This window comes from Vespula vulgaris, chromosome 12 (genome assembly GCF_905475345.1).
Source record: "Vespula vulgaris chromosome 12, iyVesVulg1.1, whole genome shotgun sequence".
Taxonomy (NCBI): domain Eukaryota; kingdom Metazoa; phylum Arthropoda; class Insecta; order Hymenoptera; family Vespidae; genus Vespula; species Vespula vulgaris.
This window is the reverse complement of record NC_066597.1, coordinates 3,693,332-3,710,205: the sequence shown is the minus strand read 5'-3', so window position 1 is coordinate 3,710,205 and position 16,874 is coordinate 3,693,332. Positions and strand designations below refer to the sequence as shown.

Here is a 16,874-nt window from a genome sequence, read left to right as displayed (position 1 = left end):
GTAAAAGGTTGCATATAGTTATCTTTTATTAGTTATTGAATTGAATTTTGCACTTATCACGATTTCTATATCAATAGTCTGTAACAATTTATATGGACCACCTTCTAAATATATATGTATACATAGAGAGATAAAGAGAAAGATATATAAATTTATCTTTCCATTAGCAGAGTTTTCAGTACTTTATTTGTTATAAATGCATCAAGAGAAATGATCTATCATAATACATAGAACGATCTATTAAGTTGGTCATTGCAATAGTAATAATAGTAATAGTAGTAGTATTAACAGTAGTAATATAGTAGTAATAATAGTAATAGTAGAATAGTATAGTAGTAATAGTATAGTAGTGGTAGTAGTAGTACTAGTAGTAGTAGACGTTGCAATATCGAACCATACAACCCGGAATTGGTAATTCCAAACCCTGTGATGTGTGCACAACGATACCGACACATATTTTTAAGGAAGGAAAGATTTTTCATTTTAACAATGCGACTGAATGTTTCCATTTTTCTTTCTATCTTTGTCTTTTTTTTCTTTTTTTTTTCTTTTTTTTTCTTTTTTTTTTCTTTTTTGTTTTTTTCAAGAGAAATCCTTTTTGAATACACATACATATATAATATATATTGGAGAAGTAGTGAAGTATAATAATGGCAGAATCTTAGCACTAGTTGCATCGATTCGTTTAATTACGATCGTTCGCACGGGAAGTCCTTGATATATTTATTATTACAAATTGTAATGGACCAGCAAATGATTGGATTAATTTCTGATCAGAGTTGCGTGCTACAGAGAAACCGTCTTTATAATAGATATTTATTTTTAATATTTCTTTCTCATCTGGACGATATGGCAATATTGATACGTGTCGATTGGATTTATCAATTCAATTTCAATTAATTGATTATTTATTGAGAAATAAATTAACGATATTGGTTTGGCTATGTTATTCATTATCAAAATTAATTCGTTTCGAAGTTAGAGGTGTATTAGATTATTATCAATATATATATGTATATGTGTATACGTATTCGTCGAACGATCGTGTTCACAAAATCGAGTTTCATTTAACAAAAGTATGAACGTTCTCGAGTTTATCAAAAAAATATTTATCATAAAAGAACAACGAATGTCTATATGACATGCTACGATAAAAAATAATCGTCGTAATCAAGGAACAACATAAGTTAAGTTACATAAGAACAACTTAAGTTTCTATACGTTAGTTACAATGATTTCCATATTTTTCTTATCTTCTCATCTAAGAAACAATTTTGATATATATATATATATGTGTGTGTATATGTATACATACACACATATATATAAAACTATTTCTTCATATTAAGTACGTAAACTAATCTAGTGCTAAATACCCGTTCTTCTTCATTTTACTATTATTATTAATAATAAAATATTATTATTATTAATAACATTTTATTATTATTATTATTATTACTCTAAATCGTTCTATATGATCGATGGATCAATTATTAACAATAACCATTTAGGAATAGTTAAGAATGTATACATATACATATACATATACATATATACATATGTATACATATATGTATATATATATGTAAATATGTATATATATATATATATATATCCACTAAATTTTTTGGTCAAAATTTTTACAATCAGTACGTGCGTTTACATCGCATTTTTTTAAATATATTTTTCACAGTTATAGAGAAGACAATAGAGGAGAAAGACAGAAAGGCAAAGGTTGAGAAAGCTTTGTTAAAAGTTTCACGAGAATACTACCTACTTATATATTTTATCAGTTAATCAATAATAAAAAGAAAAATGTAGAAAGAAAACAGAAAACTTTAAAATCAATTTGTCGTTACTCTCAGCCTTTTCCATTGTCTTCAAAGAATCGAATCGAAATTTTCTAATATTTAATTTCCTCGACATCTCGTCGTTACTACTTGGCTCGTTTTCTCATTTATTTTATTGTTTCTGTCTTCTTTTTTTTTTTCTTTTTTTTCTTTTTTTTTCTTTTTTTCTTTTTTTCTTTTTTTTTCTTTTTTTTGTTTAATTTCACTACTTGAGAGAACACTTTGATCAAAGACTTTCATTAACTTTTATCAGGTGATACGTAAAATTGATTGGAAGAAGAATTTGTCGAGACGATAATATCTAACAAGTTATCTCTGCGTGCGTTTTTTGGAATTTCGTATATATTCTTTGTTTGTTTTTATTTGTTAGTTTATTCCTTGAAACACAAAATGGAGACTTGATAGAGATTAAAACGATTGTATTTTATAATGGTGCGAGAAAAAGAGTTCTTTTTTTTTTCTTTTTAACGCACTCGATTATCTATACTATTTATAGTAATGTCTTCTCGATCCTTGCCATCACAATAAAAGAGATTAACTTCGTTTTTAATTGTTTATCTCTTTTATTTATTTATTTAACTTATATTTTTTGTTACTTCTTTCCTCTCTTTTTTGTTTCTTCCATTGAGGTCAATCGCTTAATACTTTGAAACATGGGTATGTATATTGGAGCAGCACTCTGTTGAATTTTTCTCTTCGACGCAAACTCGATTTCTTCGTACGTTCTGGAAAATAGAGAGAAAAAAAGAGAAAAAGAGAAATAGACAGAGAGAGAGAGAGAGAGAAAGAGAAACGAAAAAAGAAAATGGAGCAGAAAAAAATGTGCAGGCTTGAATGAAAATTTACATGCGTATCACGATTGACTTTAATGCAAAGCAGCCAACTTTGCCTCTGTGATTTATGGATCCATCAAAATCTCCTTTCTACGACATCTTTAGAAGAAAATCCTCTGCGAGTTACATCGTTCGGATAAAATATTATTTCTTTTTTTCTTCTTCTTTTGTAAATATTTTTCTCTCTAAAGAAAAACCTATTTTTTAAATCCTCTTTCATTCACAAAACAAAAAAAAGAAATATTTTCCATATAACATTTTACTTTTATTCAGAAAAATGAAAAATATAAAATAAAATATTGAATTTGGAAAAAAGCTTGTTTTATAAGAAATAGTTAATCCTTTGATGCGTATCAATTTGTTTAGAGATTCGTTTAAACGAAAAAAAAAAAAAAAAATAGTAAAAACCATATAGTAGTAATTCTTTTACACAAATATTAAATCGTCGTACGAACTTCACATCAAATATTGGTATGTTATAATTGTGTAAATAATAAATGTACTGAAAAGTTGAATAAAAAATCTATTTATTTTTTTATCTTTTTTCTTGAAAGTATCGAAAAAGCATTTATAAATAATCTTTATCTAATAATTTCTATGTGATAAATATCAAGATAAAAAAAGAAGGAAAGAGAAAAGAAGGTAGAGATATAATCACTCACTTTGCAGGGATCATCATCAATTTGACATTCCACTTAGACGGTAATGTAATAAGCTCGTGGTTTGTCTTTCGAGATTGTAGGGCTGAAGTAAACTCTAGGGTTAGTTGGCGTGAAAGTTGAGCAAGTCGCCCAAGAGGGCGGTGGTAACTTATATCAGGATGAATAGTAACCATTGTAACGTTTACGATACTTTTCATGTGCTATGTAGCAAAGTGCTAACATTATCAATACGCCTATCGCTATACCCATGCTGATACTAATCCATATAATCTCTTCGTTAATACCACTGTAACCTTTACCTGAAATTATTATGCAATATTTTTAATTACGCAATGTTTAGAAATGTCCTTCAAAGTTTTGATAAATGCTTTGTTACAAAAAGATTTTTAATTAAGAGGATTTATGTATATATTAATGAAAAAAATTTGTTAGCGGAATACACGTGATCTTAACAGGAAGTTACATAACATAGTTGATTAATAACAAGGAAAAACAAAAAAAAAAGAATAAGAAAAAATTTATTATAAAAGATAGATTCGCCTAAATTTATGCAATATGTATGAACATGAGAGTGTATTAAGAGTTGCATACATTCGGGCGTTGTAGAAATTTATATTCTATATGCATATACATAAATCGAACGATGTAAATTGATGATTTATAACATGAAAGATTTTTTCATATATATATATATATATATATATATATATACACATATATAAACATTATATATACATACATATACATACATACATATATAAGAAAAGAATTATTATTATATTATATTTCTAACGTCTTATTTAATTGTTATAAATATTTATATATATATATGTATAATATTTTTAGCAATAAAAGCTTTTCTGCTAGATACGGATTCCATTTTGTAATGAAAAAGAGGAGATTAAAACAGAGATTTAAAAGATTTTATTCTTTTTTTAGTCGTTTTATAAAAAATTTAAAATATCCGTTGAACGAATTAAAACCATTTAAAATTTCCGAGATTTATATTTAAAACGAAGCTTTCTCAAAATCATATTCGAACGGTTTTTATACGTATATATTTTTTTTTCTTTTTTTTTTCCACGAAATCCAACAACTCGGTTGCAAAGAAGATTATAGCTTGGAATACTTTAGAAATCCTTAATATTACTTTCCAATTTCAATATCATATTCAACCGGAAATACGAATCACTAATCGACTTTTATATTCCACAAATTTTTTCTCATTTATACTTGGTACATATGTTAAAACATTTTTAAAACGTTATAAAAACTATTTATGACGTATATGGAATATCCGAATAAATGATACACAAAAATCGTTAAGTTGTTATGTTCAAACGCGCATGCGCATATTTAATGAATTATTTACATATCTTTGAGACCATTTTTCAATCAGTCAAGAGTGAGATAAAAATTTAAAATCGGTCAGAGAGAGATAGAGAGAGAGAGAGAGAGAGAGAGAGAGAGAGAGAGAGAGAGAGAGAGAGAGAGAGAGAGAGAGAGAGAGAGAGAGAGAGAGAGAGAGAGAGAGAGAGAGAAGAAAACAAAATCTAACATTTTCCTTTCTCCTCAATTTCATGCTCCGTTCTATAGAATATCTATACTTAATGCCATGATATCCAAATCATTACCATTGTAATGGGAACTATAAATCCCAACTTTGCCAGAAACACGTCCGCCGACCGGCATTTTCTGCTTCTTTTCGCCTTTCTTTGTTTTCTTCCTTTTTTCTTTCCTTCCTTCCTTCCTTCCTTGCTTCTTTCAATTCACTTGTCAGCTAATGAGGACAAAAAAAAAAGAATACAAGTAAAAAGAATTAACAATAATATCATTGTGAAAGATTCCAATTAATCGAAGAAAGGATTTAATAAACTTTTTCAAATGAAATAAAGAATTTCAGAAAGTATACATTATTTTTCCTTTTATATTCTTTACTGTAATCACAGTTCGTTGTTTTCATTAGAACGTCTGGTACATAAGTATAAAAGCCTTTAGGAGGATTATTTCGATACGGGAATGACGAAAGAATTGTTATTAAACGGATAAATCAGGAAAAGAATTGTTTGTATTCTTAGCACAGAAGTAATGATCTCCTTTACGAAATGAGTTTTACGTTAATTAGCGAAAAATCAATTTTAATAAAAAGTTTCTGATCGTTTAGAAAGTTCTTTTACCTTAAAAAGTCGTTAAGAAGTTGGCAAGTCACGCGCATCTCCTGCCTTATACACGAACGAAGTACGTTTTCTTCTTAGAACATCAAATTGAACTGAAACACCGTAAAAGTTACATCAATTTACGTGTATATATATATGTATATTTTATAAATAGACTTGCGCCTTTAAATATGCAATCTTTGATAAGTATTCCATATATTCAGGCATCGTGTATTTTATCTCCATATACATATACATAATATTATATAAAATGTGCATATACAAACAATTACATATAATCAAGAGTTAAATAAATTTATATTTTATGCATATTAATGTCGATGTAAATCGATGGTGACTGAGTGCTGAAATGAGAAACGATAAACTGACGCAACAAGCGAAGTTACATTCGTTTTATCTCTTACATTAGTTCGTAATAAAATTCTATTCAGTAGTATATTGACATTCTGTTCTATGAGATATGTATTTGTATCAAGGTGAACGTCTATAAATGCATGTTCCAGACAAAAGAATATGAAGTTTCACAAATGATCTAGTATATTGTCTTTGGTAACTGGATTAACAATAAATAGTCTTAAATATAGGATACATACAAACTCACACACACACACACACATACACATGTATATATACAAACACACATATACATACATTTTATAATACATGCATATTAATATAATTTTACTTTTAAAGTCTAAAGATTTTTAACAATTATTTAATCGACATAATTCCTCTTAATATTTGAATATATGGAGTGTTATAAAAAAGGGCTATTCATAAAGCTGAATAATTAACACAGGCATTAACATAGCTTGGAAAATTGATTTGAGCAAAATTTTAAGTAATATTCATGTATGTATTATCAAGAATAAAAAAGTTTTTATGGATGATTAAATTCTTTTCTGATAAGACTATATATATTCACTGCACAAATTTAAAGTTTCTCTTTATCTCTCTCTCTCTCTCTCTCTCTCTCTCTCTCTCTCTCTCTTTCTCTCTCTCTCTCTCCCTCTCTCTCTACACACACACACGCACACACACGTATGGAACGTAGTTTAAAGTGAAAGTCTCATGAGATTTACGAGATCCATAACGACGACTTCGTTTAAAAACATTTTCACGACGTATCTATAAGCGTCTCATTCAGTTTTCTTTCATGTTCGACGTGATATCTTTAGATATTTTTTTTTATTTCCTTTCTCCTTTTTTTTTTTTCTTTCTATGTGTATATAACATAAATCAAATGTTTCAAAATATGTCACGCAACTGAAATGTGTTTTTAATTATTTATTCTGTAAACCTTTCAACTCAAATAGATCGTTTAATCGCGCAATGATTTTTATAAATAATAAATTAATACATTAATACATTAATACATTTATTTATAATATAGAAAATTATACGATGTATGACGATTCAATCCGTGCTATTTAAAATCAGTACTAATAGAACTGCTATTCCATACGAAGTAAAATAATTTCCATTTCTATCTATAAAACGAAGTTCATACATTATTCATTTATTTATCGTATATTCTTTTCGATTTGAAAATTAGGAAAATTCTTTGAATACGAAGTAATTCTCCCTTTTCATAAAGTTACATATTTTTCTGACTTATATTCCTTGGTTTATTTCAACATCCAAAAAAAGAAAAAAAAAAAAGGAAAAACAAACAAACCATAATCACGATGTTTTTCTACCTCTTGGGAAGCTTGGGGAAATTCATTATTTGCCATAAGAATAGGTCATGTGACGGAAATCCTATTTCTCTCTCTCTCTCTTTTAAAAGAATCTCATGGTTTCATCGAGATCATAATCAAAAGACTCCAAGACTCAATCCTCAATTTCAGTAGTTTATTGGTATATAGTACTTGCTTTTGATGTAGCTCTGTGAAAAGCATTTCATTTAGGGATGCTTTAGATAAGTGGACGCAACAAGTTACTTATGTCCAATTTACACATACATATATACATACATATATATATATATGTATGTTCGTATATAAAAGTATATACATGTAGAGAAACACGAGATATTCTTTATCGAGATATATATATATATATATATATATATATATATATATATATATGTTACCGCAAACCATTCTGTCTTTTACAATTGCGTAGAATTGTGTTGTTCTCGGGTTACTGGTCCAATCGATGATAGACCAAAAGCCATTGTTACTTTGAATGTTTGTTTTATAACAGTTTTCTGTTTTTCTCTACATGTCGAGAACTATCATCCAACCTTTCCACTTTTTCACTTGTCAAAATACGCTCCTCATTGATGTCTTTTAAAGAGTTGACGAGAGAGAAACAGAGACAGACAGAGAGAGAGAGAGAAGAGAGTATCTATATCTTTTCATTGGGGATCATTTTCCTCACTTTTTTTCTCTTATTTCTCTTTTTATCTTCTCCTTTTTCTTTTTTTTTCGCATATTTTGCTTCCTTCCTCTCCTTAGATTCGATCGATTTTTACTTTAGTCGAAGAAAAATTTCATCTGCTGATTATTCGCAAAAAAGTGATAATATTTCTGTTATTTTCTCATAATGTTGATACACACACACATACGTACAATATTATATATATATATATATATATATATATATATATATACATACATATATATATAAATGAAAAGTCGAACTATGATCGAAAAAGAGATTATATAATAAAAAATAAGAACATTCTTTTTCCTTTAATCTTCAATGTTTCAACATTGAAAATTTATTTAACATTTGATCGTTTGATCAGTTAACTTTTCTATTCTATTCTTCTCTTTATTTAATAAAAACAAATCTTTTTAATTCCTATTACAAATATAAAATGGTTTAAGTATATTTTTCTAACGTACAGGATATTCGTGCTAGTTCGAGAAATAACGTTTGTTTTATGTTTAAATCTCGTTAAAAGCGATTTCACGCAAAGGCTTTTTACTTTACTTTAACACTTTACTTATACTTTCTGTTTCTTTTTCTTTTTCGTTTTTCAGAACTCTCCGTTACCTACATTCGATGCATTCTTGGCTTCTATCCCTGAGAATCTTTCTCTCAGAAACGACCCTTAAGCTTTTAAGCTCGACCTCTGACAACTTCGTGTGTATCGTTAATTTATAGAAATACTTTAAGATTTTATATTTGCTTCGATATAACTGCACATACACACACACATGCACGCACGCACGCAAACACACACACACACACACACACATATGTGTATAATCTACGTAGTTATTTTATAATTAAAAAAAATATAATTTATATAACTTACGTCATTGTTACATTACTTTAACCAATAAATAAAAGAAAAATAAGCAAGACAATTTGCATAATCGTTTTATAGATTTAACCCAGAAAAAAAGTAAAAAGTAAAAAGTAAAAGCAAATAAAATAATCTTTTATAAATCGATTAAAAACTTATATATATATATATATATATATATATATATATATATATGTGTGTATTAAAATTTTTGTTCGTTTATTTTAGTAACCGCAGATGCATTTAACTGCATATTTTATAAACGTTATATATATATATATATATATATATATATATATATATATACACACATATAACATATATAACATACATACAATACATACATATATATATATATAGTATGTATATGCAGAATATATACGATAACCTTATTCTTGGAAAAATGTATAGATAGAGAAAAAAGCTTCTATCCAAAGCAAAGTTTCTTTATTCGATCAAAACGAATCTTTATGAATTGAAACGAACACTGTATACAATATACCCCTATATACAATACACATAACTACATGGTATATTGGAAAAATATGTAAACACACACACTCACTCACTCACTCACTCACTCACTCACACACACACACACACACACACACACACACACACACATACACAACAATATTAAGTTTATCTAGTTTTATTTCTTATGAAAGATACCGAGTTTCTCACTAGGGATTGAGGGTTAGAACTGAAAGGAATGGATTGGTGGTGAGAGAGGGTAGGTTAGGATTGGGAGAAGGGTCGAGAGAATAAATTTTACGACTTGGCACGTGAGACGATCCTGAAGCATATCCTTTGGCTTTCCGCAACGATCCAAGCAATTAGCTATATTACATGGCATCCGATTGGTCCTTGATATAATATTCGACGTATGCCATGGCCCAATTAAAATTTTTATCAATAATATATAGCGCGAGTATCGCTTGTATTATTGATTATTATCAGTACATATGCATGTAAATATGTATTTATATAAATATCTGTGTTGCATGCATACAGGGTGTCCTTTCATATAACGTTGAAATACTTTCGTTGATAAGAAAGAAGAAGAACAGAAAGAAAAAATGACTTTTTTCCATTCATTAATAATAATATCTTTATTATTTGTAGGTTCGTTGTTAATGACAAGACGAATTCAATAGCGTATCTTGATATATTTTTCATGATATTTTTAATGGAACATTTCGTCGAATATCTTTCGAAATATGTTTTAACAATAAACTGTGTAATATTATGTCGTAGAGATTTTGTTATTGTCGCTGTTGTTTTTATTTTTGTTTATATTATTTTTTCTAAATGCTATATTTGTCGTCGTTTTGGATCAATATAAAGGTAAACAAAGTCATACGATTGAATCTATATTTTTATGTTGCGTGAACAAAATAGTAAATATATATGTATACAGAAAAACAAATCCATGAATAATTTGAAAATATTGACAAAAATATATCCCTTCGAATAAAACCTTGAATCATGTCTCGCTGCATTTGTAATTTTTTTTCGAATAATCAATATAAAAGCAAAAAAAAACAAGGAAGAAGAACTTGTTCAGTCGTATGAAGACACCCTGTATAAGTCATAATTGTCGAAGGTAAACGTTGACTGGTACTACTAGTTTCATGTAAATTCTTCCTTTCATGTAGGATGTTCATTCAGCTGAGAAAAGGTTTTCGGAAAATCGTCATCCGAGTTTTGATGTGACCACGCCCTTCGTCGTGTTTCCCTTTCCGACCATCCAGAGACGCTGGCTTCGTTCTGTCATGGTGTTTACCCTCATAAAAGATGCAACCACGTGGATAGAGAAACATGATAGAGAGAAAGAGAGAGAGAAAAAGATAGAGATAGATAGATAGATAGATAGATAGATAGATAGATAGATAGATAGATAGATAGAGAGAGAGAGAGAAAGAGAGAGAGAGAGAGAGAGAGAGAGAGGAGAGGAAGGAGAGAAAGAGAGAGTAAGCATCAATAGAACAGTAATCGATTTTGATTACAATTAAAAGAAAAGGAGCAAAAAAAGGAGTAACTAAGAAAGAAAAAAGAAGTATAATTGGAGGATCTTAAAAATTTATGGAAACGAAGAAGTATCGTCCGTTGTTCGAGTTCGATTAGTTTCAGGAAGACACGAATTAATCAGAGAGGAAGCATTTCTACAGGCGTTTGTGTTGGTTTATCCATGGGTCGACATGACCGGCAGTAGTGGATAACTGTAGGAGGAAATTCATCGGAAACGTGATTAGAGTACAGTTAAAAATCGATGGTGATCGATGATAGAATTATATAAATAACGTTTGTCTACTTCTCTTTATCTTTCGAATTCAAAAAACAAACGATTAGTATTTATTTTAATTTATCTCGATGGAATCGACACGAATCGTTTCTCCGAAAGTGATCTTTCAGATATCACTTTTGGAGAATTGATATTTTAGAATCCTTTTTCATGGACAGAATTACATTCATTTCTTTCCTCAACTTATTTTTACTTTCTTTTATTTGTATTCTTCTTCATTTCATTTTCTATTTCTTCTTCTTGTTTTTCATCAATTATTAAGCATGAAAATAATGCGACCTAATTCGAATAATTGATTTTCTTATAAACGAAGAATTCATTTTCAATTGGTTTTGTATCATCGATGAAGTCGGACATTTTTAAATATAATATGTACGACGAGTAATCAAACATCGTTTAAATAGGTCGTACCTTGTTTTGGTCCGCCGTAGGATTGGAGTTGAGGCACCGTACGTGTACATTTAGACGATGCCAATTTAGCACCGACAAACAAAAAGCAAAATTCGAAAAAAGCCAGAAAAAGAGAGAAAGGAGAGAATAAAAAAAAAAAGAATAGTTTTGAAGTAAAAGATGAAAACAAATGATAAAAAAAGAAATATATATATGTGTATATATATGTATATATATGTGTGTATATATATATATGTGTATATATATATATCTATATAGATGGATAGATAGAGAGGGAGAGAGAAAGAGAGAGAGAGAGAGAGAGAGAGAGAGAGAGATTGCGCGTGCGAGATAGGGAGGGAGGGAAAGAGGGAGAGAGGGAGAGAGGGAGAGGGAGAATCAGCACACACCGGAAGTGAAATATACGCGAAACGAAATGATCGGTTTCCGGTGATTCTGGTTGTTGCCACGTTACCGTAAGCCTAATCAGGACTAGCTAGAGTAGAGCGCGTTGAGAGGGTAGCTGTCGACCGACTGCCTTAGAGAGCGACGAAGATAGCTCGGCACAGCGAAACCGTGGAGCTTCCGAAAGTAAGGTGGTGGGGTGAATCGAGGGAATATCCAAGCAAGCAAGAGAGAGAGAGAGAAATTGAGTAAGAATGAGAAAGGGAGAAAGTAAGAAGAAGAAAGGAATGAGAAAGAGAGAGAGAGAGAGAGAGAGAGAGAGAGAGAGAGAGAGAGAGAGAAAAGGGATGTTTCAAATAAACGAGAATGTATATGTTTTGTATGTAACGCGTACGAGATAGTGGTAGGGGAAGGGAAACCATAAAGCGTAGCAACGGGAAATATGACAAAATTGAGAAAGAAAGAGAGAAAGAGAGGGAAAAAAAAAGAAAAAGAGAGGCAATAAAAGACAGGAGTAAAAAAGACAGGGAAAATAAGATAGAGATAGAATAAGAGAGGGAAATAGAAGTAGGAAATGAGAGAGAGAGAGAGAGAGAGAGAGAGAGAAAATTTTTAGAAGATATTTAAAGAGGGCGTGAGTGTATGAAAGTTCAAAGATCGAGCTATTTTTACATGAATGCGTATGTCCCTGTTGCATATCTATATGTATGAAAGAGAAAGAGAGGGAGAGATGGAAAAAAAGCGAAAGAGAGAGAGAAGCGGATTGCGTATGAAATAGCCGGGGTAGATAATTTTTGGAGGGGATACAGCGAGTGAAAGAAAGAGAAGGAGATATATATCTATTGAGCGGGAATTGCCATGGGGACAGAACCGGGCAAAGTCGTCATGGTAGGGGTGCTGTTCGAGGGCTGGCGCGGACGATTGCGCGTAGGGTTGCTACCGCGAGGAGCGCTGCGAAGGGATACGACGAACGTAATCTGGAGAGAAGCTAGTACAAACCGAGAATGAATCAATAAAGCTTACTAAATCGATTACAATTTTATCTATTTATATTCTGTGTATCCGGGTATATATGTATTATACATACGTATTTTTAAATATTTATACATATCTACGTCAGAAAAATAAAAGAGGATAAATGAGAGAGAATTTTAGGGAATTCTAGGGAATTTACTTATTACAGCTTTCTGTTTTTTCTTTCTCGTTTCATGTTTCCCTTTGTTCCTTTTCTTTTCTTTTTTCTTTTCTTTTCTTTTCTTTTTCTTTTCTTTTTCTTTTCTTTCTTTTCTTTCTTTTTTTTGTTAATTTTTGATAATTTTTTGTACGTAATCTTTCTTCATCTTGTAAGTTTCATTTCTTTCGTTTGTATATAATCTTTTCCTTTTTCCTTTTATCTCTCCTTTCCATAATTTTGAATACAGGGACGAAGCAGAGATTCCGATCGTTCCATATAATAATATTCGTGAACTTTAGATTTTGTAAAGTCTATTTTCGGTATTATAAATATTAATCCTTCGAACTTCTTTTTAATCTCGAGTTCGGCTCGACATCAAATTTGCTTTGCATATATTTTCTTTTTTTTTCTTTTGATAGGGCAGTGTCATTTTATCATATTTGTTATTAGAAATAGTCATATTTTCATTATAATAAATTACATGCAACAATATATATGTATTTGATAGTAAAACAATGCTAAAATACAAAAGAGTTGTAAGCGAACAATGTAAAAAAATGTAAAAAAAAAAGAAGAAATAAAGATTCCAAAGAGTTTAGAGTTATGAGAAATCATTTTCTCTCTTTTCTTCCTTTTTTCTTTACTTTTCTCTTTTTTTTTTTATATGTTTTCTTTTCCTACAATAAATAATGTACGTATCTATTTTATATTAACAATGTTAATATAATTATATTAATAAATGTTATTTTGATAATTTATATCAATAAATGTTATTTTCGATTTTGGAAAAAATCGTGTTGTAAAAAAATGAAAAAATAAAATTATGACTTTTATGAGAGATGGAAAAACTTTTTCTACTTTTCCAAACATTTTTCGAAACAGAGAGAGATTCATCAATGAGTCATAATCATTCTTTCTTCATTTACCACCGACCACCCTTCGTAGATAACAGCTTATATGAACGAGACGTTTTCTACCATACCGAAGAGCAATGACATCGTTCATTTTCAGCTACACGAAAAGCCTTTTTTGAAAGTTAACTGAAGAAAAAAAATAAATAAAACAGAAAATGGAAAAGTAAAGAAAAAAAAAAACAATTAATCAGCGTCATTTCATCGCGAAAAGGAACATTTACGATCGCAAATATTTGATCTATCGATTCAATATTATATTCACGTTTTATTTATTGACATTACATACTATATATAGCATAAACATCAAACGATTATTATATATTGCATTATAAAAATGATTTATAATATTAAATACAATTTTAATTGAAAATTTATCTTCGATAGATGGCATATATTTCTTCCGTTAAATTCGTTTATGGTAAATAGGCTACGAAAACATTCTCTGATTCAACCTTATCATAAGAAATTTCTTGTCTATTTAACATCTGTTGATCATTGGTAATAAGAACGTTTTCATTATTAACTTGAGATCAAGACGAACTATGCCATCATCATCACACCTTGACTGTAATAGTGCGACCCCATGAAACACTATGAAACACTATGAAACACCATCAACTATTACCATTCGATGGAAAAAAGATGTTTATGCTATTGATTATCTGATTATAAAAGATTTTTTCTCAATTATTTATATATTAAACATTAAAAATTATATGGATTTGTTTCGCAATTGATAAAACAATAAAATAAAGAAGGCCGGCGACGTTAAGCAAAATTCTAAAAATGAAGTATAATTTTCATTGATTTTCTCTTCCTGTCTCTCTCTCTCTTTCTCTGTTTCTCTCTGTTTCTCTCTCTTATTACTCTTGAAAATAAAAGAAATTATTCCCAATGTTCCCGAATAAATGGAGAATTTTTTACCACATCACACGCACGCACACACGTGCCTAAGTATCTCTTTCGCGTGTTTTTATCTCGACAAATAAATATTGTCTCTGTAAACGAAAAAAAAAAACAAAAAGAAAGAAATGAAAAACAGAAGAGAAAATAGAAAAAAAAGATAATAGAAAGTGGGAATCCGCCCTCCCCCTTCCCAAAAAAGTTAAACAATTACAGCTCGTATTTTACCGAAAAAGATTCGTCTTCTTATTATTATTTTCGCAACATCAAGGGGAGAATGTATCGAATTTGTTAAAGTTGAATCAAAGAAGAGGCAAAGGTAGCAGATATTTTAAGAAACGTTCATTTGTGACGTAAAGCAAGAATCGACTTGAAGATATTCAATCGTTCAAATGATATGCTTACCGAAATAAACCGATCAAACTTGTCCATGTAGCTAGGTACTCCTTTGTAGGATTAATTGAAACTTTAGCGAAACGTCGAGTATGAATTATTCGATTTAACGAGGCATTAGGTTGAACAGTTACTTGTTTTGCTTCCTATGTACATATGTATATATTTCGAAATTCTCTTTATCCCTCTCTCTCTCTCTCTCTCTCTCTCTCTCTCTCTCTCTCTCTCTCTCTCTCTCTCTCTCTCTCTCTTACTTCTTGATTATAATATAATATGCCCAATCCACCCGAAAATATCATAAATTAAAATAACGTCATACGAATTATTAAGATGCTTCGTTAAAATGTTCAATAGATGATGGTTTATCTCATAATCAATATTTAACACAACTGATCAAGGTTTAACACAGCTACGTTAACATTGTATATCACTTAGTGTATAAGTTTGGAAACCTATTGGATTATCGTTCATCATTAACTTCCCTAAATTAGAGTTATATATAGACAGAAAGTACGGTATGTATTATACGAGGGAGAGCATTTATGGGTCAGCTTGATGATTGAATCCGTACATGCATCAAAATTCTGATCATGAATCGTCACTGTACAGTATTATTCAATGTCAGAATTCTGTGTCTTCTAATGTCACTTACGATAAAATGAAGTAAAAAATTTTTTTTGATATTATATCGTTCGTTCAGATTGGAAAAAAGAAATAGAAAAACCGGAAAAAGAAACAATACAAAAAAGAAAAAAAGAAAGAAACGAGAAAAACACTCTCAATGTTATTTTATATCCCCTATATATTTTTAATTTAAATTTCAATGCGTATAAAAGAAAAAGAAAGATTCTTTTTATCTATCTGTACGAAGCGTAGAAAATATTGTAAAGTACATAAATATATAAGTGATGGATTTCATTACAGTACTTCTTCATTATACTCTGTAGTCACATATATGCGTGTATATATGCGTGTGTACACACACACACACATGCACGCACATATACACGAACTTCAACTTTTAAAAAATGTATGCGTCTACATGTAAAATATCGAGAAAATCTGATTTAGCATGCAAGTTTTGAAATAAATTGAACTATCCTCTCTCATCTATTTTCTTAAATTAGATAGATAGATGGATAGATAGATAGAGAGAGAGCAGAGAGAGAGAGAGAGAGAGAGAGAGAGAGAGAGAGAGAGAAAGAGAAAAAGAGAGAGAGAGAGAGAGAAAGAGAGAGAAACAGAGAGAAAGAGAAAGAGAGAGAGAAAGAGAGAGAAACAGAGAGAAAGAGAGAGAAAGAGGGAAAGAATATGGTAGTTACATTGCTTTAAAAATCGATAAAATTTTCTCAAAGAATTAATTGGAGATGATAAGACAAATTGTTCATTGTAAACTCTTAGTTCTTACCCTTAGTCCTACCCTTAGTTACTACCCCTTAAATTCTTACGGCAAATTACTTTACTTAAAACTGTAATAACTAGTTAACTTGTTATCAAGTAATATTTATCTTGCTCATAATAACCATCAGAAATTGAAGAAAGAGAGAGAAAGAGACAGAAAGGAAGAAGGAATGAATGAAGAAATTTTTCGAATCGGAATGAAATT

At 29.7% G+C, this 16,874-nt stretch overlaps 1 protein-coding gene across 2 annotated transcripts in view; it reads right to left on the bottom strand.

Annotated features, from left to right (window-relative positions):
- Positions 1-1,976: 1,976 nt before the first annotated feature.
- The window catches only part of LOC127068276 (uncharacterized), a 52,175-nt gene continuing 37,277 nt past the window's right edge, over positions 1,977-16,874 (bottom strand). Inside the window, exons 1-5 of one of the 2 annotated variants that reach the window (XM_051004231.1) lie at positions 11,501-11,822; positions 5,523-5,614; positions 4,980-5,125; positions 3,346-3,644; positions 1,977-2,575 (exon numbers count right to left, since the gene is read on the bottom strand). In XM_051004231.1, coding sequence (XP_050860188.1) covers positions 3,499-3,644; positions 4,980-5,037 — 204 coding nt within the window. In that variant the 5' untranslated portion in view covers positions 5,038-5,125; positions 5,523-5,614; positions 11,501-11,822 and the 3' untranslated portion in view covers positions 1,977-2,575; positions 3,346-3,498. Of the gene's footprint in view, positions 2,576-3,345; positions 3,645-4,979; positions 5,126-5,522; positions 5,615-11,500; positions 11,823-16,874 lie in introns of those variants that run through there. The other variant, XM_051004230.1, reaches the window with a different exon arrangement.